Source organism: Dama dama, chromosome 18 (assembly GCF_033118175.1).
Source record: "Dama dama isolate Ldn47 chromosome 18, ASM3311817v1, whole genome shotgun sequence".
NCBI lineage: Eukaryota > Metazoa > Chordata > Mammalia > Artiodactyla > Cervidae > Dama > Dama dama.
In genome coordinates, this window is record NC_083698.1 from 9,388,702 (window position 1) to 9,415,066 (window position 26,365).

A 26,365-nucleotide genomic window follows, 5' to 3' on the forward strand; every position below is an offset into this window, starting at 1 on the left:
GTTAGAAAAAGTGCTTGAGTCTTATTATTGCTCTACTTCACCAGAGCAACTGGCTATTTTGAGAATTAATTTCAAAGTGTTGCATAATAATGTTGTTTCTGCAGAAAAATATAATTTGCTTGCCAAATAATTGACTTAAAATGAGCTTTTGGAATGGCTACTTGACTACTACAGTGGATTTGGATCATTTTCTAACACAAATTTCCTTTCTTTCCTTCTCTGCCTCCATTGGGGGAGTATTTGTTCTATTAGAGTTGGCCTTGGCCATGTAATTTTCATCAGCCCATGGAACATGGACAGAAATAGTAGGGTACCTTTTCCAAGCTTACCTAGGCCATTAGGGGCATCGTATATTTCTGCCTGCCCTTCTGGGAGGGCCCACCTTCCTTCTATGATGAGAAAAGCATGCCCCAGGGAGCCAAAGTCCCTTTGGCCTGGGTCCCAGAAGGCGACACATAGGCAAGACCAGTACTTGACCCACTGGCTGAAGAAGAGTTGTTTCAGATGACTCACAGAGCTGTCTCTGTCAATGTGCAGACCCATGAGCAAGAGACAAAGGTTTACTGCTGGATGCTCGTCAGATATTTCTTTTGGTTGTTTGTTATGCAGCAGAAGCAGACGAATACAAGTATCCAAAAAAAAAAAAAGGTACTACCTCAGGCTCTGAAAGCAGTTAAATAGCAAGAACTCCAAAACTTCTTTTCTACAAGAGCATCATGTCTGGAGGATGTACCCAGCCTCCAAAGTTAATCATGATGAATGGGGCAAAAGTTGTAAAGATATGTAGGTTTGGGTTGCTAAAAATAATTCTTCCCCTGAAGTGTCTTGTTACTGCATACTACTTTCCTTATAGATTTACATAAGAGTGTTCATAACTGTTGCTGTATATATCCATACATGTATGACTGAAGCATTATATAAAGTCGACTTTTTTTTCAGATAGAAATGAAGGATTACTCTTAAAGCGTTAAACTTTTAAATGTTAACTGTCACCAATTTTCCTTTCCCTTGCCCTGCTCAGTAAAACATCTTCAACGGAGGAACAGCACTTTGAGGGTCGCAGGGGCCTCTCTTATACTGAATGGCCTGTTTTCTCAGCTTTACAGTTTTAACTCGTGTCCCTCTAAGATGAAACAGTGAGAGCTTTTAGATAGTTCTGAGGTTTAAGGTCTTGGACTGTCCTTTCCCCGAATGTCTGTGCATATCATGCTTCGTGCTTAACTCTTAGCTGGTCATGATGTTCCCGGCTCTGCTTTTTAAATCTTTTGACTGTTAGCAGTGCTGGGTCTCTGATGCTGTGTGCGGACTTTCTCCAGTTGTCGTGCGCAGGCTTCTCACCGTGGTGGCCTCTCCCGCTGTGGAGCATGGGCCCTGGGGCATGCAGGCTTTGTAGCTGTGGCACACAGGCTTAGTTGCTCTGTGGCTTGAGTGATCTTCCCAGACCAGGGATCAAACCCGTGTCCCCCTGCATTGACGGGCAGATTCTTAACCACTGGACCACCAGGGGAGTCTGAGCTCTGCTTTTTATTCCTATCCCTTGCTTTTCTAATCTCTGCTGCCACTCCTGATCTACCGACTGCCTTCTCGCTTTGGTAGGTTTCTTTGCTCCTTTTTCTTTCTTTGTCTCCTGCTACTTCTTCAGATTAGCACTCATGTGTAGTCTGACTTTGAAGGCCACCACTGCTCTCAGGGGACCCTGAATGAACACATGGGACTGTCTGTTATCTTTAAATTTTAAGTTCTTCTCAGTGATTCCTACTGATGTTGGGGCAAGGAAATCTTGGGGGCTGTCTTTGGATGTTCCAGTAGCTGAAAGAGTGGGTTACTTTACTTAAAGTTGTTCATCATTGTGACTCTCTACCCAGAACCCTCTACTAAGAGAAACATTTCATTCAAAGTTCCTGCCTATGGTGGCCATATTTTATATCAGGTAGTCCTCACCCCCTCCTAGCATAGCTGATTGGGCCAGGAGTGCAGCTTGGCCTTAGGTACCGACCCATACCATGGTTTGGCAGCAAAAGGGTGAGGTGTGCCAGCCAGATTCCTCTTTGTAAGAATCAGATGAAGGAAACAGAGACAGGGCAAATGCTAGCAGAGAGACTGGAGCTGAAAGGATCCGTGAATTAGCTGAAGTTCTGGTAGTCAAGGGACCAGATGATGTTAAGGGGAACAGACAGTAGAACTGAAAAGAAGCAATGAGGTGGAGTAAAGGGCAGGGAAAAGCGGAATTGGTAAGAGAAGGTGATGCGCACAACAGTGACATACTCTGGATGGCTCTCCACCATCAGAAGCCATCCATCAAATCTCCTTTTCTTAAGGTAATGCAAATACATGTTTGGTTGCGTTCTGGGTTAAAGAAAGATTCCCCAAACAATAATTACATAAGATTAGAGTCAGACCCCCCCAAATGAGCTGTGAAATGTAAGAGCAATCAAGGAAGAAATTTCCTCGATAGCAGGTAAACCATTGGCTGTGTATACGGTATACAGTGAGCCCCTGTGTCTAGGTGAATGTTCTCTCTAATTAATCTATCTCAAAGGATGTGGGCCAAGGTCCTTAGTGAGCGTCTTACAAAGAAACAGCAGGGAGGATATAGGGCTGTTCTCATCTGCAGTGTGGAAGTGGAGGGAACTTTTGCCTAACCATCAGGAAATGAGCCACCATCAGGTGAAGATGGAGTTAGGGCTTTCACTGGGAAAAGTCCATGGTTCTGCAAACAGGCCAATCAATGGCTGTGTCCATACAGAGCTGAAGCACAACATTTCTACTTGGACTTATAGACTCTTAGGTCTGTATCTAAAATTTGTAATACACTGACAGAATGGGAGCACTGGCTCCTCTGAGTCTAGGAGCACTTTCTTGGCTAGATATCAAAGGTTGTTCATTTGGCTGGTAAAAGAATACACTCATTACTACTCATTGGGTTCCAGACACCAGGAGAAGTCCAGTAGGTACATTTTTCTACTCTGCCCTACTCTCCAAGTACAGGGAATTATGTGCAAAGCCAAGTATATGAGTTTGAGTCTCAAACAGGGCACAGATCTTTGTTTTTGGTGAGGTATTTTATATGTCAGGGCACGTTCAATACTTCTTAAATAAATCAGTAACTGGAAGGAGTCTTGCTATTTGGTTCCTTTGGAAAAACATCTTCCTAAAGATGTGCCTGTTTAAGAAAAGACACATTTAAAACGCCAAGCAAGCTGCTTAAAGTGGCAGGAAAGTGTAAACAAGGAAACATAATATTTACTTCTACTGAAGCATATGTTTAGACGAATCCAGAGGATTCCAAGGCTGCATTCAAAAGAACATTAAAAAATGGCAGAATGAAGGGGTGTGAATCAGACTCTTTTCCTTTCTATAGGACCTGAAGACACTGCAGAATCAAAAGTCACTAGCCACCATGGGGTAGGAATGAAAGCTCTGTCCTGTGAGCTTGTGGCATGTGAGGCTGAACTGATGCTGTGCCCAGCGCCCAGTGTGGACAGAGGACTTGTCGGCAGCAATAACAATTCATTGCATATCCATGCAATATCAATGCGTATCAATATCAATGCATTACCCATTATCATCCTAAGAGGGAAGTAACATCATTAATCTAAAATGTGTAGGCAGTGCATCACCAGCACACTAAAAATATTAGCTGATGAGTTCTATTCATGAGCGCAGAGAAGACCAACGCTGCATCGCGTGAACTTACCAGAAGTAGGTCTTTGCCTTGTTCATCAATGTCTGTTACAAACTTCTCAATTGGTTGAGGAGATTTTGAGTGAAAAGCCTGCCTGGGTAGGGCAACATCTCTAGGCCAGTCCTCTTCTCCCGGGAGTCCAATGACGCTACAAAAGAACCACAGGTGAATGTAAGCATGAGCTGTTGTGCTGAAGCGACTTTTCTACCAATTCCAGAAGAAGGTGAAGTCTCTGGGAGGCGCCTGGGGGAACACGGAGCCCCGGGAGTCCCCACTTGTATGACCGGCAGGACTCTTCTCTGTCCTCCTAGATGTGGTGAGCCTGGGGTGGAGGGCAGGCTCACAGGAGAATTATAAAGAGCCACTGGGAAGAGAGAAACGCAGTCACTCTGGCAGCAGCTGTGAAATGTGAGAGATCACGCAGAAATGGGAACTATTACTGGTAAGCCCCGAAACACTGTCAGACCAGGATCTATGTACTCAAAGGAGACCCGCATGGACACATCATGTTTGCCTGCATGCCCCAGATGGCTTTCTGTGTCCTGACAAAACATGCTGTATTGACACGCTTTTAGGATGCTCATCTAACATGATGATACCTGAACTGGGTTGCATTTTGGGTTAAAGAATGAGTCCCCAAACAGAAATTCATAGATTAGAGTCAGAACCCCCAAGTGAGGCTAAAAGGTAAGTTAGTTCTGTGTAACACAAACACTATTTTATCATTTAATATCAAATTTAACTTATTTACATATTACAAATTTAACTTATTTATATATTTTATATAATCATTTTTTGGTATTTCAAAGTGAGCGAACAATTCATTAAAAAACCCATTATCTTTTGTTTCCTCTGAGACTCATCCTAGGATCAGAAATGCAGAGAAAGAACTAAGAGATATAAAAACAGCACATGCTTTAGAAACAGGCAGAACTGGGTTCAAATCCTGAACTTGCCTTATTGGTAGGTAAGAACAAATTATCTAACTTTTATTTATATGACAAGGATGATAATTTGTGGTGTTAAGGATCAGCAATGATTTCTATAAAATGCACAGCACAGTGCCTGGCACACAGGATCTGTCAATATCAGGATCAATGTACTGCATATCAATGCATATCAATATCAATGCATTACCCATTAGTATCATAAGAGGGAAATAATGTTATTAATCTAAAATGTGCAGGCAATGCATCACCAACTCACTGAAAATATCAACTGACGAGTTCTACGGGTGTGTGACTTAAGGTTCTTCAGAACTATTAGTAGGCCTGGGGCCTCACACAACTTATACATTATGTAGATGTTCCTTATAACTTATATACAGGTAGTAAGTAGGTTTGAACAAGGAAATTCAGGGGAAGCAAGAACTTATATCTCATATAGACTCTGATTAAATCTGAACCCTGGTTGGTGCAGTGGTAAAGAATCTGCCTGCCAATGGCAGGAGACGCAAGAGATGCAGTTCAATCTCTGGGTCGGGAAGATCCCCTGGAGGAGGAAATGGCAACCCGCTCCAGCATTCTTCCCTGGGAAATCTCATGGACAGAGGAGCCTGGTGGGCTATAGTCCATGGGGTCGCAGAGAGTCAGATACAACTTAGCGACTAAACAACAACCACAAGAAATATTAGAGTTTAGCGGACAGAATACGTGGCTATTCAAATATTGAGTGGACTCTTCTGACTACAGGTAGAAATGGTGCTGCCCTGAATTATAGTCTCCTTGGCCAGTACTTGCCGGGACTGGCAGGCCTGGGTGGTGGTGTGTTGGGGTGTTCTCCCGAGTGGGTCTCCAGGGCATGGGAACAGGCAGTGGTACATTTCACAAGATTTCTGCAGGACTTTGTTCCCCTCCTCTTACCTCGACAGAGCCCAGGCCACAGATCTCACCCGGGAAGAGCAGACACCTGCCACAGGCTGTCTGGAGAAAGACACTGCCCTCCTACCTGAGCCAGACATGCAGGCAGAGCCGGGTTGCTGAGGGAGATAAAGACAGACTCACAGACACACGGAAACAAGCGAAGGGAAAGGAGAGCCTGAGCAACACACAGACCTGTTTAGTAGCAAGATCTAGAATAAGAATAAAAAGAAGCAAGCGGAAACGTTACCATTAATTATGTAAAAAAAAATTTGTGTCTGTTTGGATAGAATGGGACAGGCAGAGGAAGAACAGAAGAATGTTTACTAAATAACTTAAAAACATTGTCTTTCTTTCATTTTTGGCTTTCTGGCCATTTTTATATCAATATTTTTGTGTATTGTTACCAGTTACCTAGAAATCAGTTATAACAACTCAGTGCAAATTGAAAATCTTTTTTTATTTGCAGTTTGGAATGTATTTATATTGAGTTAAGTCTGGCAATGTTGGCAGCTGAATACCAAAAATTCTCAGAAAGACAGTGTCCCTGTATGTATATAAACAAATTTAAAAGTGTTTTAAAATCTACCACCTCCTGAGACATATAGCCTAGATATTATTATTTTCATTATATAGGTGGGGAAACTTAAGATGAGGAATAAAATGAACTGTCAAAGCCACACACAGAGAGTTCAGCCCAGAGGCCGGAGAGAGCTTACTCCAAATCCAGTATTTTATTTCCATTTTACTATGACTCTGCTCTTAAAAATGCTCTAAAATGTCACGGCCTAAAAGCATTCAGTTTCACTTTCAAAGTACTTGCTGTCCTTTGAAAGTATAAATCTTCCTAAACACAGAAAGAATTTTCCCCTTAAGAGAATGTGAATACGGCTTCCCTTTAAAATATATTCAGTTTAATATCTATTATGAACTTTTATGGTCCATACATGAGTGTTGTGAAATTCTAATAGGTCCATTCAAAAGGGCTTGCATCGAATTTCAGTATTTGGATCAAGCTGAATATAAGCCTTACAAGCTGACATTTGTATTGGAACGAGCACAAAACTTATAAAAGTGAAAGTCACTCAGCTGTGTCCAACTCTTTGCGACCCCATGGACTATACAGTCCATGGAATTCAATTCTCTAAGCCAGAATACTGGAGTGGGTAGCCTTTCCCTTCTCCAGGGGATCTTCCCAACCCAGGGATCAAACCCAGGTCTCCTGCATTGCAGGTGGATTCTTTACCAGCTGAGCTCCAAAGGAAGTCCACAAAACCTATAAACGGCATGAATGGCTGGGACAGAAATTATTTTTCTAGTACTTCAACGGGACACTAGGGTGCAGCATTGTCCCTTTTCTCTCCACCAAAGTAATGAAAGCGTTCGGAGGAAACGGAACACAGTTAACAGTGACACAAGGCCAGAAATCAAGACGTAAAATCTAAAGGCACAAAACGTATCGAGCTTCATGGCTTCTTTTCTGCTGGCAACCTCAGATCTCAGGCCTTTTCCAGAAGTGGAACTGGCTTCCCTTGGAAGCAAGTCAAGTGTGTTTGTCAAAGGTTCCTTCTGGTCCATCTCAGGGGCTTCAGGCATTTGGGGCACCAGCAGTGTTTAAGAAGGGTGCCGGAGTCAGACAGAACACCCAGATGGGCTCAGCTGGAAACAGCAGGCGGAGACCTCGGTGTCTGACAAGCTGGCTTCAGTCAAGTGTTCTTACTTTTAACAGTAGGGTCACAGGTAGGCCTGACTCTTATGGTTGCCTCTTCACGATCACATGCACACAAAACATACTCAACAGGGAAAGGCAAGAACAGATGGGAGTTCATCCCTGAAGGATTGGAAAACCTGACACCCAGAAGCAGAGTCACATGCAAGTTTGGTCCTGAGTTCACCCTTCCTACAGAGCGGACAGTAGCAGCGGCAGGAGCAGTCACTGTGGTACCTGTCCTAGACCTGGGAAGCCCCCAGACAGTAAAAGGAGCACATGATTTTTTCAGGCCTGAAAGCCACTGGGTCTGACACTCAGCAGTGATGCTGGCACTCACAGAAGTCTGCTGCAGCTGCTTCTAGTAGCCAAAAGAACAAACTCAGGCTCCCGTTTTATCCCAACTGTTTTCAGCAGCTATGCATGAGAGGACAGTGCTAAAATATAATGCTTTTCTTTAGGGGGACTTTTCATCAGTTTTGCAGCCTGAATATCATAATAATCACTGGGATTCCTATCAAATGGAACAGACCAATGACTGGAGCTATTTTTGGTTCTAGAACTCCCATTTCGTTTCTTGCCACTCCAATCCTATGGAGTTTGGCAAACACACAGGATCCCCACAGGATGCCCTACTGCATGCTCTGTGAGAAGAAAAGCCTCTTCTTCACATTCTAGACACACAGAAGCACCCACCGCCTCACATGCACAAACACGCAGACTCTAAACGGAACTCTGAAAATCATCAAGGAGCTACGTCACAGACAGATGGAACCAAAGAATTCGAGCACAAGGGAGGACCTTAAAGTGTCACTTCTCAGGTGAAGAAGAACAAAAAGATGAAACAATTAATGATGAATTACAGTAAGAGCCAGCATTCTTACAAGCATTTATTACGTAACACCGGGCATCAGTGTTCGAAGTGACCCTCTCAAGACTGCAGAGCTCTTTAGCCACAGACAGAGGAATGGAACCTAGGATTCTCATTTCCTTTTTCAGTGTTCCAAAGAAAAATCAATTAAGTAGCAGACCATCCCTTGCCCAGGAAGACAGAACCAAACAATGTAAAGCCAACCTGGTTGATTACAGGATGTTCAATGGGGACACGAAGCCCAGTGAATAAGGATGGGTTCTCAGGCCACTGAGCACGCCATCCTCTGATGGTGGAAGCATCTGAAAAGACCCCAAGCAGACAACACAACAGAACTAAAGAACGGGAGCTCGGCCAAGCAAAGGGGAGCTGCCAAAAGAGCCACACGAGCAAGACACAAGCTCCAGGGCAGAGCAGTCAGGCCGCACGTCACGACGGGCTCTGCACGAAACGGCACGTCTGCCACGTCCCCACTCACCACACAAATAGTAACACTGTCTGCAGCAGCAGCTTGGGGCAGGAGAGACAAGAGATAAACGTATTATATGAACGTCAGAGGAAGGTCACCGTAAACGTTCTAATGCTACAGACACGGATGTAAAATTACAGGTACTACTTACTCCAAGATTTTTCCTAGTTGGTCGACATCTGAACTTCCACGAAAAAGAGGCCTGAAAGAAAGACACACATTAAACAAGGAATTTTCTCCGGTTACATTTCAATCCTATTTGTCCTGATGATTATTTAACAGAAATCAAAATATTCTTTGGGTGGGGAATAAGTAACCTTTCGTAAATGAAAGTTTTTCTTGCAAACCTTCTAGTCTCAAACCAGAGGTGTGTGGAATTCTTTGAAATTACTCTTGGTCAGATCCTTCTCAGAGCACCCTTCCTTTTTCTGTAATTGAAGTATAGTTGATTTATAATATGTTAGTTTCAAGCATACAGCAAAGTTTTCCAACTCTTTCTCTATATGTGGATATATGTATATATGAACGTATTATATGTGCATACGTGCACGCTCAGTTGCTTCTGTCATGCCTGACCTTCTGTGACCCTAAGGATTGCAGCCCTCCAGGCTCCTCTGTCCACAGGATTCTCCAGGTAAAAATACTCGAGTGGGTTGCCATTTCCTTCTCCAGGGGATCTTCCCAACCCAGGGATCAAACTAGGGTCTCCTGCATTGCAGGCGGATTCTTTTTTTTTTTTAAAACTTCATTTATTTATTTTAATTGGAGGATAATTTCTTTACAACATTGTGGTGGTTTCTGCCATACATCGACATGAATCACACATGGGTGCACGTGTCCCCCCATCCCGAACCCCCCTCCCACTTCCCTTTCCCACTCCATCCCTCTGGGTTGTCCCAGAGCACCGGCTTTGAGTGCCCTGCTTCATGCATCGAACTTGCACTAGACATCTATTTCACATATGGTAATACACATGTTTCAATGCTATTCTCTCAAATCATCCCACCCTTGCCTTCTCCCACACAGTCCAAAAGTCTGTTCTTTACATCTGTGTCTCTTTTGCTGTCTTGCATATAGGGTCAACATTACTGTCTTTCTAAATTCCATATGTATGCATTAATACATGGTATTGGTGTTTCTTTTTCTGACTTACTTCACTCAGTATAATAGGCTCCAGTTTCATCCACCTCATTAGAACTGACTCAAAGGTGTTCTTTTTTATAGTTGAGTGATATTCCATTGTGTACATGTACCACAACATCCTTATCCATTTGTCTGCCAGTGGACATCTGGGTTGCTTCCATGTGCTGGCTATTGTAAACAGTGTGCAGGTGGATTCTTTATCGCTGAGCAACTGGGGAAGCCCGTATGTACATACACATATATTTAAATTATTTTCCACTATAGGTTATTACAAGACATTGAATAGAGTTTCCTGTGATATACAGTAGGTCCACATCTATTTTATGTATAGTAGTTTGTATCTATTAACCTCACACTCCTGATTTATCCCTTCCTCCTCACTTTTCCCTCTGGTAACTGTAAGTGTGTTTTCTGGCAGAGTGCCTTTCTTTAATATCACTCTGCTATCACAGTACTTGCTCATGGGTCTCTCTCCTTCCACTTGTCTGGAATGCTGCAGTGAGCTACCTACGGGGCTGTTTTTTCTGATTATACCACGTCCCGTTCTCCCAGTTTTATGACAGCTAACTAGCACAAGTTGAAAATCCTAACTCTGGGCTTCAGAGGCAATCGTGAACATGCAAGCCTCATTATCTACACCAAGCCTTTAACTGGCAACTCACCTGGGGACAAGTGAACTCACTTGGGGACATGTCTGGCACTTTCTTAAGCAGAGAGCAGGGAGTTTTCTAGGTCTGTCCCCTAACCTTTGACCTAGTGCTTTACCTGAACCGGTGTCCATATTTTATTTTACATATCCTATGGTACACACATACAAATTCCCTAACTCCTGGTTCAATGAATGACACCAAAAGGTATTTTTCAACAGCCGTGTGTTTTTAAAAATATGTGCTGCCTATTATCAGAGATATTTTAAAAATATTACATATCAATTATAAGGCCTTAAACTGGACCTCTTAAATATTTTTACACACAATAAATTAACATGCTATATAAGTTATATATGGAGACCTCTGCAAAGTCACTGCAGTTTAGTGGCGAGAAGACACCTTAAAATTCCTCAACCATACTTTCCATTCAGGCCATTGTTCTTGAAAATCATTCTTTTCTTTTTGTTAGTTTTATTTTTAGCCACACCACAGCTTGCGGGATCTTAGTTCCCAGACCAGGGATCAAACCGGTGTGGACGTGTGGAGCCCTGACCACTGGACACTAGGGAATTCTCAAAAATGGTTATTTTCAAATGCAGTGGAAAGTAATTTATTTGTGGCGTCACGGGTGAGACAGTGTTTGCGTCCCCCGACCCCCCTTCACGTGGCAGCCCAGCCCCAGTGCCTCAGAATGAGGCTGTATTTAGATACAATCTTGAAAGCGTCACTCAGTTGCGTCTTACTCTGTGACCCCATGGACAGCCGCCTGCCAAGCTCATCTGTCCATGGAGTTCTCAAATACTGGAATAGGTTGACATTTCCTTCTCCAGGGGATCTCCCCCACCCAGGGATTGAACCCAGGTCTCCTGCACTGAAGGCAGACTCTTTACCATCTGAGCCACCAGGGAAGCCCAATTTAAAGTGATAGGTAAGTTCAAATGAGGTCACAAGGATGGGCTCTGATGCGGCATGAGTGGAGTCCTTCTGAGATGAGGAATCCAGAGGCACGCGTGCCCAGAGAAGTGATCACATGAGCACACAGCAGGAAGGTGAGCCAAGGAGAGCGTCCTCAGAGAAACCCAACAGCCTGACACCTTGATCCTGGGCTTTCAGCCTCCAGAACTGTCAGAAAACAAACTTCTGTCGCTGAAGCCACTCGGGTCTTCAAATGTATTTTGTTGTAGCAACCCTAGCAAACTAACACGGACATCACTAATGCAGCCAAATTAGTAAAGAATTTTGGAGTTGGTGGGATTCCCTGGTAGCCCAGTGACTGAGACGCCTTGCTCCCATGGCAGCGGGCCTGGGTTCGATCCCTAGTTAGGGAATGAGGTCTCACAAGCCGCAACGAAGAGTTTGCTTCCCGCAACTAAAGATCCCACATACTGCAACCAAGGCCTGGCACGGCCAAATAAATAAACAAACATTAAAGAAGTTATGGGGCTGGGTTCTAGAAGACATCCAGAGTGGTCTTAAAAGATAGCAAGGTGAGAAGTGAAACTTTCTGAAACGCTCAACGTTAAGTGGAATCTTAACGGCTATGATTTATACAGCACTGGTGTGGTATCTGACATAGTGCCATGGGCTGCCCTAACATTATCTCATTTAATTCTCACAGAAACTTCAGGAGCAAGACAGTATGATTATCATCCCTGTTTTCTGATGAGGAAACCGAGGACTGGAGAAGCGTCATGAGTTACCTAAGCACTCATAACAAATTGCAGGCTTAAAATTCAAACCAGGTCTGCTGGATGCTTCATTATTATGTTGTTCTACTTTAATTTTGGTTACTAATGTTCCCTGCAATCACAGACAGTCCCTTTAGCCGAGCCTCTGGGCTGAAGCAGCACAGGGACCCTTGACGAGCACTTTGTAGAGAACCTGATGTCTTGTAAGTGGGTGCCTATGGGTTTTTACAAAAAGCTATTTGTTTGTTTATTAACAGTTGTGCTGGGTCTTGGTTGCCGCACATCAGCTTTCTCTACTTGCAGTGTAAGGGCTTCTCACTGTGGGGGCTTCTCTTGTTGCAGAGCTCGGGCTCTGGGGCACGCGGACTCACGCAGTACTTGTGGCGTGAGGGTTTAGCTGCCCCTTGGCATGTGGAATCTTCCTGGACCAGGGATCGAACCCATGTCCTCTGCATTGGCAGGTGGATTCTTAACCACTAGACCACCAGGGAGGTCTGTCTATGGGATTCTTACATTGCTTTGCAAGCGTCCAACCATCTTTAAATTCTTGCTCTACCTGAACAAGGAACAAAGCGATTCACCAGATCAAGGCTTTCCATCCTCTTCATAAAAACTTACTGACTGATGGCCCTTCTACATCTTTGAATTCTTCCTACAGCCCAATCTGTTATAGCTGTTTAGCTCACACATCTTTGTGGATACATCATCTCTTAATTTTTTGGAAAGCACAGAACTCAAGTCACACAGAATCAACAGTTCTCTTTCTTTTCACACTCACCTATTTCCTTAATATTAAAAGTATAAATATATAAAGCTAAGTACAGCCAGCGTTAGGTTTGGGAACAGAAACAAAAGTCCCCTCCTTGTTAAGCAAGCATCTGAGATGGCTGGGGTGGTGAGGTTGCCAGGTCAGTGAGCAGAGAGGAACAGGGGGCATTGGTCTAATCTGCTGAGCTGGTTAAGTTGCTATGTCAACATGCCAGGCCCCTCACCCTTCATGGAAAAGACTGGTATCCACAAGCATGAGTGAAATTACTTGCGAGGATTATGGAGCAGTTTAAAATAAGTTTGTTGGCATAGCTCTTGGGGGACAAACAAAGCAGGTTAACTTGAATGGATGTTTCCAGGCAAAGGTGTAAGAACATCTCTTTCTCAGGGGTGGGTCCCGAGACGGCCCGAAGCTTGGCTGTACCGGTAGTGGCTCTCGTCCTTACTGTTTTGGTTTTCAGCTCTCCTCTTGTTTTTGTCCCTTGGCAGGATATTCTTTTTTTTTTTTTTTTTTTTGCTGGTTCCACTCTGCCTTTGCGCTTGCTCTATCTTATCTTACATTTGCTACCTGTTTTAACAGAGGACTTTCAAGTCAGGTTGTCTACCATACTGTAAGGACCTGTAGTCTTATCTCTGTTGGGTGGACTTGTCCCATGAGATGAAAAGTGCCCTGCCTTCTTGCGTGAGGACTGGCTCATCACTCGGCTTCCTTTAATGAGGGCAGCAAGCAGAAGGTCTGGACCATAACCATTCTTCTGTGAGTACTCAGAAAAACATGCCAAGGCATACCAGAAACTCAGGGGCGACAATACGGTGGAGAGCTCACATTGCCTTTGCCGCCTTAGGAAGACTTGGTGTGCAATTCTGAGATCTATTACCTTGTCTTTGCAGCAGATGTGGGTTGGCTTGAGTTATATGGAGCGATTGACCCTGACGGCTGGCAATTTAAATTGGATCTATGGATCTTTAGATGCAAAGAAATAGTCACAAGACAAGAGAAGGGGCATTAGGACTAACTGGAACTGGTACTCTCAGCTGACCAAGAGGCTGGCCCTGTGATCAAATTCTTAAAATCACCTATTCGGTTTTCGGCTGAAAATTTGGAATAGTCTGTATGAGCCGGTTTTATGATAAAGGATGCTATGTACATCAGGATCATGGAGAAGGACAATGGGTTTAGAGGACAGATGAAACTTTTCATCATGATGAACTCCTGGCTGTGCTATCTATGGTGGCGCATGGAGATGTGAGAATAAGGTCACCCTATCCCTTAGACTGCAAGGAGATCCAACCAGTCCATCCTAAAGGAGATCAGCCCTGGGTGTTCATTGGAAGGACTGATGCTGAAGCTGAAACTCCAATACTTTGGCCATCTCATGTGAAGAGTTGACTCCTTGGAAAAGACCCTGATGCTGGGAGGGATTGGGGGCAGGAGGAGAAGGGGACGACAGAGGATGAGATGGCTGGATGGCATCACCAACTCGATGGACATTAGTTTGAGTAAACTCCGGGAGTTGGTGATGGACAGGGAGGCCTGGCGTGCTGGGATTCATGGGGTCGCAAAGAGTCGGACACGACTGAGTGACTGAACTCAACTGAAGGACTTTCCCTGGGGCTTCCCTGGTGGCTCAGATGGTAAAGAATCTGCCTGTAATGCAGGAGACCCAGGTTCAATCCCTGGGTCGAAAAGATCCCCTGGAGAAGGGAATGGCAACCCACTCCAGTATTCCTGCCTGGATAAGCCCATGGACAGAGAAGCCTGGTGGGCTTCAGTCCATGGGTTCTCAAGGAGTCAGACATGACTGAGCAACTAACAAGGACCTTATTCTATCTTTAAATGAGGCTCTTTGGTAAGAAGTCTCAGCTGCATCAGGTATGCACGCACCATGAACTGAAAAAACATACAGTACTGATATTTTCATCGAGATTATTTTGAATAGTTCTTCCTCCTTCAGATTAGCTGAGATAAACAGGCTTCCATTCATGTAATTTACGGCATATTTTAGGTGGACAAATATGAACATAATGTTTGATCATAATCTTTGGTTTAGTGATTACTGCCTTGAATAATTGCTAACACACACACATGTATGAGTTGGACTTGCTTGGTTCTTCATTACCGTACACTAGAGCTAAGCTGGAAGGAAGTAAAGGGTTGAAGGAGCAAGACAGGGGAGAATCAAAGACACAGAAAGACTGAAAGACTGAGACTAAGATAGAGATGGCCAGAAAGAGGCAGAATTTCAAACTCTCTTTCTTCCCACTGCCTAAGAATCCACCTCTCCTGGAGATCGTAGGCTGTACTTACACAGGCTCCCCTTGAAGAATGAAAATGGAAAAGGAATGCTGTCTTTATATTCATGAGACAGAGCCTCATCAAAGATAAAATCACACAGGCACTTCCCTGGTGGTCCAGTGGCTAAGACTCCACTCTCCCAATGCAGGGGGACTGGGTTTGATCCCTGCTTAGGGAACTAGATCCCATATGCTGCAACTAAGAGTTCGAATGTTACAACTAAGACCCAGCACAGCTAAATAAACAAATTAGACAAATAGTTTTTTTTAAAGATAAGTCATACATTAAAAAAAAAAAATCACTGTGGGAGAGGGGAGAGACCCACAAAGCTATCCTATTTTGTCTGGTTTTGGACATAAGACTCCCAGCTGACGTGTGAATTCTTTTGGACTAATTACTTAAAAATATAGTTATCAACAGAGATATTCTGTTGAAGGTAGGAAATCTGAAGCCTGTCTTTATATTTTTAAAAAGAATTCCTATATACATATTTTGGGGTGGGGGTTGAATAACAAAATAGAAAGATTACTATTACCAAAAACGTCTGAAAATAAAGAGTATAATTGCTTTACTGGATTAACATGTTAAAAAATCCTTTTATTATACATAACATTACTTAAGGTAACTTTTACGCATTTTACTATATAAAAACCTACAATTCCTTTTAACGGTTGAGTCATATTCCATTGTATATATGTGCCACATCTTCTTTATCCATTTCTATGTTGACAGACATTTAGGTTGCTTCTGTGTCTTGGCTAATGTAAAAAGTGCTATTGTGAACACTGGGGTACACGTATCTTTTTCAGTTAGGGTTTTCTCTGGGTATCCGACCAGTAGTGGGATTGCCAGTCATAATACTTTTCAGTAGTTTAACCGAGTGGTTGGGGAACAGTACACAAATGTTCAATCTAAGTTTCATGAATCCATTTCCAATTTTATGCCTACATCCCTTTTCTCTTCCTCTCGTTTATGAGCCTCCTTTTTCTCCAAAATATCTTCTCCACAGTCTCTGGAACTTTTACAGTCTATTGCATAAACTCTCCTTCTGTTTCTCATGTCCCTGAGCCTCCTTCTATTTTGAATTCCCAGATAAACTTCCAGAAGGACTTTGCCCATGCTACCCTTTGAAGCCAAATTATTTGACAAGATACATAATGTTTGGAGGAAAACATCTGAAACTGAACATGGCCATGTTTTTATAAAAGAGGATTTTACATGATTTCCGAGTATTTGAATATCTTTCTTCATCATAATAGTTGATAATAGTTAATGCTGATAAAACAAATTCTATGAAAGGCATACATTTTCATTTATGCATATAAACTTTTTTCTCTTTTTCCTAACCAAAGGGAGATTACTACAAAATACAATGGCAAACTGCATTCATTTCAAACCATAGCAAAGTCATTTTTCTTCTCATATCACCAATGTGCCAAAATAAATGTAGACCTTGGGTTTTTTTTTTTTAAACCAAGGATTTCTCTAAGGCTTTCTTAAATTTGTGAGAGGCTAAGCCTTAACATGGGCTTCCAGGTGGTGCGAGTCGTAAAGAACTGGTCTGCCAGTGCAGGAGACCTAAGAGATGAGAGTTTGGTCCCTGAGTCAGGAAGATCCCCTTGAGGAGGACTTGGTAATCCACTCCAGGTTCCTGCCTGGAGAATCCCTATGGACAGAGGAACCTGGTGGGCTATAGCCCACGGGGTCACAAAGTTGGACATGACTGAGCGGCTGAGCACGCACGCACGCATGCAAGCCTTAATGCTCCCCCAACCCTTTACCATATTGATTTCTCAGGATGTGTGCTGACTGGGGAACGGGCATGGACTTTGGTGATAGACTGTTCTGGGTGTGAACCCCTACTCAGCCGCTTCTCCCGGTAAGACCTTAGGAAAGTCACTGAGCCTCTTTAAACCTTGATTGCGTCATCTGTAAAAACGTCCGGCTTATAGTAGACCCATAATAAGTAGCGGCTAAATACACAGGCTTTCTCACACTTACATGCGGTAGATGTTCCTTGTTCTGGCCACTATTACTCACAGATGATAAGGTAAAATATTTAGTCAGTGTGGTGGTTTGCCCAAGTCAAACCTAATAGTCCTTCCTCTGGAGTCACTATATATTCTCTACATCTGTAATGGGGCTTCCAGGGGCACTAGTGGTAAAGAACATGCCTCCCAGTGCAGGAGACATAAGAGACACGGGTTTGATCTCTGGGTCGGGAAGATCCCCTGGAGAAGGAAGTGGCAACCCACTCCAGTATTCTTGCCTGGAGAAGCCCATGGACAGAGGAGCCTGGCAGGCTACAGTCCCCGTGGTCGCACAGAGTCGGACACTACTGAAGCGACTTAGCAGGCACATCTGTTATAACGCTGAACACTTTTATCATCAAGAAAATAAAAAGTGAATGTCAAATTTTCCTTGCGAAGATTAACTCATTATGAATTGGCAATATCCTTTCCTCTTCTGAATGTAAGTTTAGCCAAAAACTTGCTCACCATTATCAGTGAAGTGAATTTTCTTGGGTCAAATTACAAAAGGGGACCGAGTTTCAGACTACATGCCTTTTAAAACAAACAACTAAAAGAACATATAAATATTATTCATAATCTCAATGGACGGTGCAAAATAATGTTTAGAAGTAGGATATGTTTTCTAGCAGACAAGACATGTATGGTGATATGTCTCTTATAGGAAGGAAATGATTCATGCATAATGGAAGATCAAAGATTTCGTTTAGTTACAATACTTCCATTGTACTAAAAAGAGACGAGAGTGTCATGGATCACCCTACAAACACCTCTGTAACCTGCATTTGACCTGCAGTTACGCTTTAACTGCTCTCTTTCTTGACTAGTAGAGGAATTTTCCACGTTCATAAAATGACCTTTCGGAAAATATTACCCAGAAGAATGTCTGCTATTTTATACTTGTAACTCATGCTCAGTTCTAAAGCTGTTATCAATGAAGTTAAAAATGACACCTAGACATATACCCAAGAGTATTGAAGGCAGATGTCCTTACAAAAAATTGTACATGGATGTACAAAGCATATTCATGTTCATAATAACCAAAAGGAAGAAAGTACCCAGATGTCCACCAACTGATAAAGGGCTAAACAGAATGTGATACTGCCATACACTGGGGTATCATTCAGTCATAAAAAGGAATGAAATGCTGCTATAACGTGGCTGACCCTTGAAAACATTATGCCGAATAAAAGTGAGTCACAAAATACCACATATTGTATGATTCCATTTATATAAAGAAGAGACACGTCTAGAGAGTCAGAAAGTAGATGAATGGTTGCCTAGGGCAGGGCCTTGTGGGGAAATGAGGAGTGACTGCTGAGTGTGGGGTTTCTTTTTAGAGTGATGAAGATACTCCCAACATTCACCGTGGTGAGAGTTGCACAACTCTGGATACGCTACACTAAAAACCACCGAACTGTAAAATGGTTCTGGTGAACTGTATGGTATGTGAGGTGTATGTCAATAAAGCTGTTTTTAAAAAGTAGTTAAATTATATTTCCAAGCAAACATTACAGATTCAGGACAGGAAAAAAAAAAAAAAAAAAACCTAAGAAAATTGCTTTAGGGCTAAATATATGAAAAGTACATGGTATTCAAGTACAGTGATAGACATTTCTTCTACCATATATTCAACCACCTACTCATTTGGAGAGAAGTGCTTTGGAAGTTCTGAATAATCTACTAGTATCTAAATCTCCTTAAAGACCTGATTTATCAGATTAGGGTTATATAATAAACCTCCAAATGTCTATGGATTTAAAAAGACACTCAGAAAACTATCTAATGCCTTCCTATGGATGGTGATATTATGGGTGATTTTTTTCCCCCTGCATTTTTCTATTATTTTGTACTAAGCATTTATGAGTATGTGTATGCACTCCGTCGGGCTTCCCTGGTGGCTCAGAGGTTAAAGCATCTGCCTGCAATGCGGGAGACCAGGGTTCGATCCCTGGGTGGGGAAGATCCCCTGGAGAAGGAAATGACAATCCACTCCAGTATTCTTGCCTGGAGAATCCCATGGACGGAGGAGCCTGGTGGGCTTACATTAGTCCATGGGGTCACAAACAGTCGAACATGACTTAGCAACGTCACTTCATTTTATGCGCTCAGTCATTCAGTCAAGCCTGACTCTTTGCAACCCCATGGACTACAGTCCGTCAGGCTCCTTTGTCCATGGGATTTTTTCAGGCAAGAATACTGGAGTGGGCTGCCATTTCCTTCTCCAAGGGGATTGTCCCAACCCAGGGATTGTACCCATGTCTACTGCTTGGTAGGTGGATTCTTTACCACTGAGCCACATGGTAAGCCTTATTATATTAGCATCAGCTACTTAAAATTTTTTTACATTTATTTTTATCTGTCTGTGCTGGGTCTTATTTTGGCCTGTGGGAGTTAGTCCTCTGACCAGACATTGAACCTGCTGCTGCTGCTAAGTCGCTTCAGTCGTGTCCGACTCTGTGCGACCCCATAGACGGCAGCCCACCAGGCTCCCCCGTCCCTGGGATTCTCCGGGCAAGAACACTGGAGTGGGTTGCCATTTTCTTCTCCAATGCATGAAAGTGAAAAGTGAAAGTGAAGCCGCTCAGTTGTGTCCGACTCCTAATGACCCCATCGACTGCAGCCCACCAGGCTCCTCCGACCAAGAGGTTTTCCAGGTAAGAGTACTGGAGTGGGGTGCCACTGCCTTCTCTGCATCGGACCTGGGGCACCCTATATTGGAATGTTGAGTCTTAGTCACTGGACCACCAGTGAAGTCCTGAGCATCAGTTATTTTTTAAAATCCGAAGGAAAAGTCCCCAACATGGCTTGCTATATACTTGCCATATATTGCAAGTTGCCATATACTGCACGTACTTGATCTGTTCATCTCACTTCTTCATTCCCCACTTCTGGGCTAACCACTTCTACCTCATTTACTTGTTGGTCTCTACAGCCAAACCAGACGCTCCCCGAGGACAGGATCAACCTCTACTTGCTTCTATATCTAGGGCCCATAACTTTCTGTCCATAACTGGCACTCACAAAATACATACTGAGTGGTTACTGTTCCTTCTACCAAGGTTTTCCTCTCTAGTCTTTCCATAAGGTTCAGTCTCGCACATCTCCAAATTCACTTCCTTGGTTCATCTCTGGGTAATTCAAGTGTGAGCATGTGTGTTTGCACAGATACGTATGTGTGAATAGATGTATACACAGTCAGAGCTGACACCGGATTTGATTTCTAGCGCTGAATCCATTCATGCTTTACCTGCTCTCTGGGCTAGGCAGTATCTGCAAACAGTGGGTATTTAAAAACCACGCGGCCTGATGATTAGCCCCCTAAATCTGAAATCTTGCCAAAACCAGCAGAGAAGCAGCAAGAGACCTGTGGAGGTAGAACTTTTGCCCTGGCGGGCTTACTTCATCAAGGTAGGCAGGACAGGGATGGGCTCCTTGGAAGACAAAGAGGAAAGTGCAGGAAGGGTAGCAAAGGCGAAACAGAGAGTGAGGGATTAACGAGGGTGTGGAGGGGAAACAGGAGCTGGAAGAAAGCCAGCCCAGAGAGGAAGAAGGGCTGGAGGAAAAAAAAATATGAAAAGTCCAAGGAATGAAAAATGAAGGACTGGGGCAAAAAGAACCTGAGATGAAGTTCTGTCGGTGAGGGAGGTGGTCCTGACAGCGAAAACCAGATGAACACAAGTTACAGGGTGATGCCATTTCTGTGCACGGCAGGGGACACTCAGTCTGGTCATTTCCTTAAAAGTAAACAGCTGAATTCATTTTCACCAGTTACCAGCTGTGAATAATTTATTTCTCCACAGAGGGCTCGTATTTAGTGGACTGTGAGTAACTTCCTTGAGAGAAAAAGAGAGCGGGAGAGAGAGGAAAACTCCAATGGTTTTCGATTCAAAATGGCCAATTAAACTAGAGCTCACCCAACCACTTGAGATTTCTAAAACATTACAAAACTTACAAATTAATATATTTACTGACTTGGTCAATTTTATACATGACTAAGAAAGTCTAAGCAGTCATTAAGATGTAAAAAAAGTCACTTCTAATCATCTGAACAAATGTTGAGTATCTACTATTTGCCAGAAACTATTATTTCTCATATACACTTATTTAATGAAAGAACTGCCTTTCTCTTCTCCTCGTCTTAGGGTACTTGGGCTGATATAACAAAATCATAGGCTGGGTGGCTTAAATGACTAAAGTTGATAACCTGCAGCTCTGGAGACTGAGAAGTCCTAGAAGAAAGTGCCAACATGATTGATTTCTGCTGAGGACCCTCTTCCTGGTTTGCAGACCACCTTCTCATTGCATCAGTCATATGATGGAGAGAGAGAGCAAGTTCTCTGGTGTCTCTTTTTAGAAGGGCACTAATCTCCAGTGGTCATGTATGGATGTGAGAGTTGGACTGTGAAGAAAGCTGAGCGCCGAAAAATTGATGCTTTTGAACTGTGGTGTTGGAGAAGACTCTTGAGAGTCCCTTGGACTGCAAGGAGATCCAACCAGTCCATCCTAAAGGAGATCAGCCCTGGGTGTTCATTGGAAGGACTGATGCTGAAGCTGAAACTCCAATACTTTGGCCACCTGATGTGAAGAATGACTCATTGGAAAAGACCCTGATGCTGGGAGGGATTGGGGGCAGGAGGAGAAGGGGAGGACAGAGGATGAGATGGCTGGATGGCATCACCGACTCATGGACATGAGTTTGGGTAAGCTCTGGGAGTTTGTGATGGACAGGGAGGCCTCGCGTGCTGCGATTCATGGGGTCGCAAAGAGTCGGACACAACTGAGCAACTGAACTGAACTGAATCTCCTCGTGGGTGCTTCACCCTCATGACCTCATCTAACTCCAATCAACTCCCAAAGGCCCCATCTCCAAATCACATCAAATTAGGGGTTAGAGCTTCAACATCCGAATTTTGAAGGGGACACAAACATTCAGTCCATAAGACTTCCTTCCTCAAGTTATTAAGGACAAGACCTCGCCTACCTTTAAAAGTAGAAGGCTGGGTTGGCATGTTTTGGTCCAATAGGAACAACAAACAAGATTTGTCTCATTCTGTGTCTGGGATTCAAGTATTTATTTCATGTAATTTCCAAGGATTTTTCTTGCCAAACAACATGTTTGTTACTCTCCCAAATACTCCCTTATCTGTTGCTGTCTAATCAACTCTGCTCATCAGGGGAGTTTTTTTAAATTTATTCATTATTTATTTATTTTTGGTGGCCCTAGGTCTTTGATGCTGCACACAGGCTTTCTCTAGTTGAGGAGAGCTGGGGCTACTTTCAAGTTGTGGTGCGTGGCCTTCTCATTGCGGTGGCCTCTCTTGTTGCAGAGCATGGGATCTAAGGCATGTGGGCTTCCGTAGGGGCCGTGCATGAGCTTAGCTGCCTTGTGCCATGTGGAATCTTCCCAGACCAGGGATTGAACCCAAGACCCCTGCATTGGCAGGTGGATTCTTAACCACTGGACCACCAGGGAAGTCCATCGGGGGAGCTCCTAAGGCAGGAAAGAAATGATCAGGTAACTGAGCATTTCTAAAGGCTAGGGTACTCCCTGCATTACTGCATTTTCATCCTCAGTCTAACCTAAAGTCGGACGACTAGCAAGTACTAGTATAACTTTGCATTTGAAACAAAGCTTGAGAACCAGGAAAAGAGGTCTGAGTCAAAGCTGAGATGTGCTAACTTGCAAGGGTAAAGTGTTTGTATTAGTATTACTAATTACTAGGAATCTGGAGGCAAGTCCAGGATCTGGGACTTCCCATGGAGTCACCTCTCTCACCATGGACGATAAGCCTCTTTTATAGTCAGACATCTCAGGTTCAGTGCCCTGGGGAAGGCGATCTTCTGTCTCTTCATGTAACTACAGAGTCTGTATAACTCTCTTCCTCCCTTATGGAAATTCGAGCTGTAATATGCACTGTATTTTAAGTTGGCCTTGGTATTGAAAAACTTTAATGACGACATGCTGGAAGATCATTTGGGGCAAGGGTGATTGGTGGCATGTGGAGACACAGAAGGATTATCAGAGATTACCAGGAACACTTGGCAAAAGTAGTGTCAGAGATTGATTGGTGAATGGTTTAGTTGCCAAGTCATGTCTGACTCTTGCGACCCCATAGACTGTAGTTTACCAGGCTTTAATTACTAACTGGGCTCAGGGCTTATCAATTACCTTCACTCTGCAGAAATGTGAACTAGAACCATCACTTACCCAAACTAGAACCTCATATCACATAATATCATATCACATAATAAAATCATTCTGTCCCATAATTCCTAGCCTTTTTTTATACTGTGCCTTCCTGGGAGAGAAAGAAAACCTATATGAGGGAGCTGGCTGGGAATCTTGGAACCTCTGTTCCTCAACACTGGCCATGTGGTGGGGCGCCCATGAACAAGGTGACTAAGTGACCTAGGATGCCCAGGATGGTTCCACTTTTAGCATTAAAGATCCTGTATCCAGGGAAACCTCTCTGTCCCAGGCAAACCAGGGTGGCTGGTGACCCTACCCAGGAGACCCAGTACAAGAAGTTCTAGTAAAAGAGAAAAAAAAAAAAAAAGACTAATTTTTAAAACAGTATCTTTGTTATTTCAGAGGTCTTTGGTAAACAATCAAATGAGATCTCTCAAAATAATAATGAAGGTGGTCCAAAGAGACAAGTTCATTTTTGTTTTTCCTAGTAACTCACTGTTTCTATACAATAAGGGACTAGACACTCAGTAGCTTCCTCCTCACACCAAAATTCAATTTGTTATTACTCCATTTTAGCAAAAGACCTTGTAAAACCATATACCTCTTGTGCAGGGAAAGAGCACCGCCTGTGGTTTAATCTGCCTGGTCAACTTAACTGGCTGAGGGAAGTGCACATCTAACTGTTAGTCTCTCAGGCATGTCTGACTCTCTGCGACCCCATGGACTGTCGCCCGCCAGGCTCCTTGTCCATGGGATTCTCCAGGCAAGAATACTGAGTGGGTTGCCATTCCCTTCTCCAGGGGATCTTCCCAACCCAGGGATCGAAGCTGGGTCTCCTGAATTGCAGGCAGATTCTTTACCATCTGAGCCACCAGGGAAGCCCGGCATAATCTAAAGAGGAGATCCTCAATAGAGACTGGGATGGAGCTATTACACATCTAGGAGGGCAAAGAGAATGCATCTTGACCAGTGTGACTGATGATAGCAACAGGCTGTGAGCCAGGTTGAGAATGACTCTGAAATGCTACCTAGGTGCAGTGGGCCTTCAACAACAACAACCTAGGTGCAGCAGCAGAGAATACTGTGATTAACCAGCAACATATACCACGGAAAACAAACTAGCTGCGTGAACCACGGTGACACGTGAGTCAAGTTTTCTGTCCGAAAGGCAGACATCAAAGCAATACACAATGAGCTCAAGGCAGAAAATGTTAAAGTAAGCCCATTGATTAGTGACACAGTCCAATAGCAAATATTACTTAAGTTACGGTAAGAAAAATGTAGCTTTCAAAACCACTCTTCCTTTTAGTCTTTGAATCCACTGGTTTGGTCTTTGACACAATTTCTGCCAAAGAGAGTTTTACAGGCTCTCATGTGGGTGTGTCTCTCAGCAGATAATTATGATTACCTCTATGCTCACATGCACATGCTCTCTCTTGCAAACACTCTAATACTGACATCAGCCAGCTGTCAGCAAAATGATGCATAATCCAAGGCTGCAAGTTTTAATGATGATTTTGGAGTAACATAATCACTAGAAGTTTTCTGCAAAAGACGTGTGTCTATTGGTTGAAGTGGCTTATTAAAAAAAAAAAAAGCAGTTTTTCTCAAAAGGGAACCAAAAGTATCACTCATACAGTATTACAAATGATCCAAAAATATCCTCAAATTGGATTCAATCGTTGGTTAAAAATACTCTCCAAATGGTGGAAAACGACTTTCTCATTTTTTCCTTAAAAAAAAAAAAAAAAGAAAAATCTGCTTAGCATACAAATAAGGGCACTGGCCACAGAATGTCAGTGGGGTTTGTCTATGTCACTAGTACTGAGAGATTAATGTGATCAATCAACAAAAGTTAGCATTTCTTTTCTCAGGGTAAATTTCTGCTAACTTCAGAGCCAGCTGAATTTTTTAAAAAGGATTACTTATTGTGCTTATATTTTTAATGATGGGCAGCTACTTTAAAAATAAATTGTTTTTCTGATTATGAAATATACATGTACTGTAGAAAAACTGGAAAATACAGCAAACTAATTAGAAGAAATCAAACTATCATTTCTTTTCTCTTTTTGTATTTAAGCAGTTAAGATGGGATCTCTTTCAAACAAACTTAGATGGCATTATACTCCAGACCAGGATCGGAATCCTGGTTGTACAGTCCTTGGTTTGAACAAGAATAAAAAGACAAGACGGTGATTGGCCGTCAAAACAAAGCTGAAACTGAATATGATTCAAGCCTTTATGAAGAAAAGAATCAAGGACATATTAAAAAAATATTATTTGTACACACATTTCTACCTACCCTTTTAGAGTTGCTATTTTATGACAAGGAACAGTTCAAATCCTTTCCCTTTATTCCTTTCTAAATGGTCAAGACAACTAGTACCCTGTATGAATATAATATTCCTATCCAGAACATTTTGGTTGGAATCCAATAATGTGTGATAATTTAACAATTTAGCACAGGAAGCAAAGCCCACAACATTCCTTAGAAATTTCACAGACTATCTAGACAGAACAGAACCATTTGAACAGTATTTTTTTTTCAGTGATATTTGAAGAATGCAATTTTTCATGGTCGACACAGTGGGTTTGTGACGGATGCAAATTCAGATAGGAATAGAACACAATTAAATGATTCATACTCTTGCATTATGCTCCCACAGACTTTTGTTTCTGCACGGGTCAAACAAAGGAAAGTTGGTGTTTGACAACTGTGGATGACTCATCAGAGGAAGTTCTGACCCTATGGATGTGCTTGTTGAAATAAAGCTGGTTAACAAAGCTCGCCTTTTTTCTCCCTGTGGGCCAGTGAGGGTTTCGTTTTAGGAAATGGAAGTGTCAATGTGGACAAACTGTCCTGAAGTTTTTAAAGCATAATGTGTCGTTTCCTTCAACTGCCTTTGAACAAAGAATATGTGAATGGAAAATAAGATCTGAATTTCTTTCACTCATGTCATATGAATGGTATTTTGTTTACAAAAGCTATGTTGCACTCCGACATG

General features: G+C 42.9%; 1 protein-coding gene across 3 annotated transcripts in view; it reads right to left on the reverse strand.

Moving 5' to 3' along the window:
- The window catches only part of CDK6 (cyclin dependent kinase 6), a 252,667-nt gene that overhangs the window by 12,635 nt on the left and 213,667 nt on the right, over positions 1–26,365 (reverse strand). For all 3 annotated transcript variants that reach the window (XM_061164896.1, XM_061164894.1, XM_061164893.1), the window contains exons 6-7: positions 8,744–8,794; positions 3,698–3,833 (exon numbers count right to left, since the gene is read on the reverse strand). In XM_061164896.1, the coding sequence (XP_061020879.1) occupies positions 3,698–3,833; positions 8,744–8,794 (187 nt within the window). The remainder of the gene's footprint in view (positions 1–3,697; positions 3,834–8,743; positions 8,795–26,365) is intronic.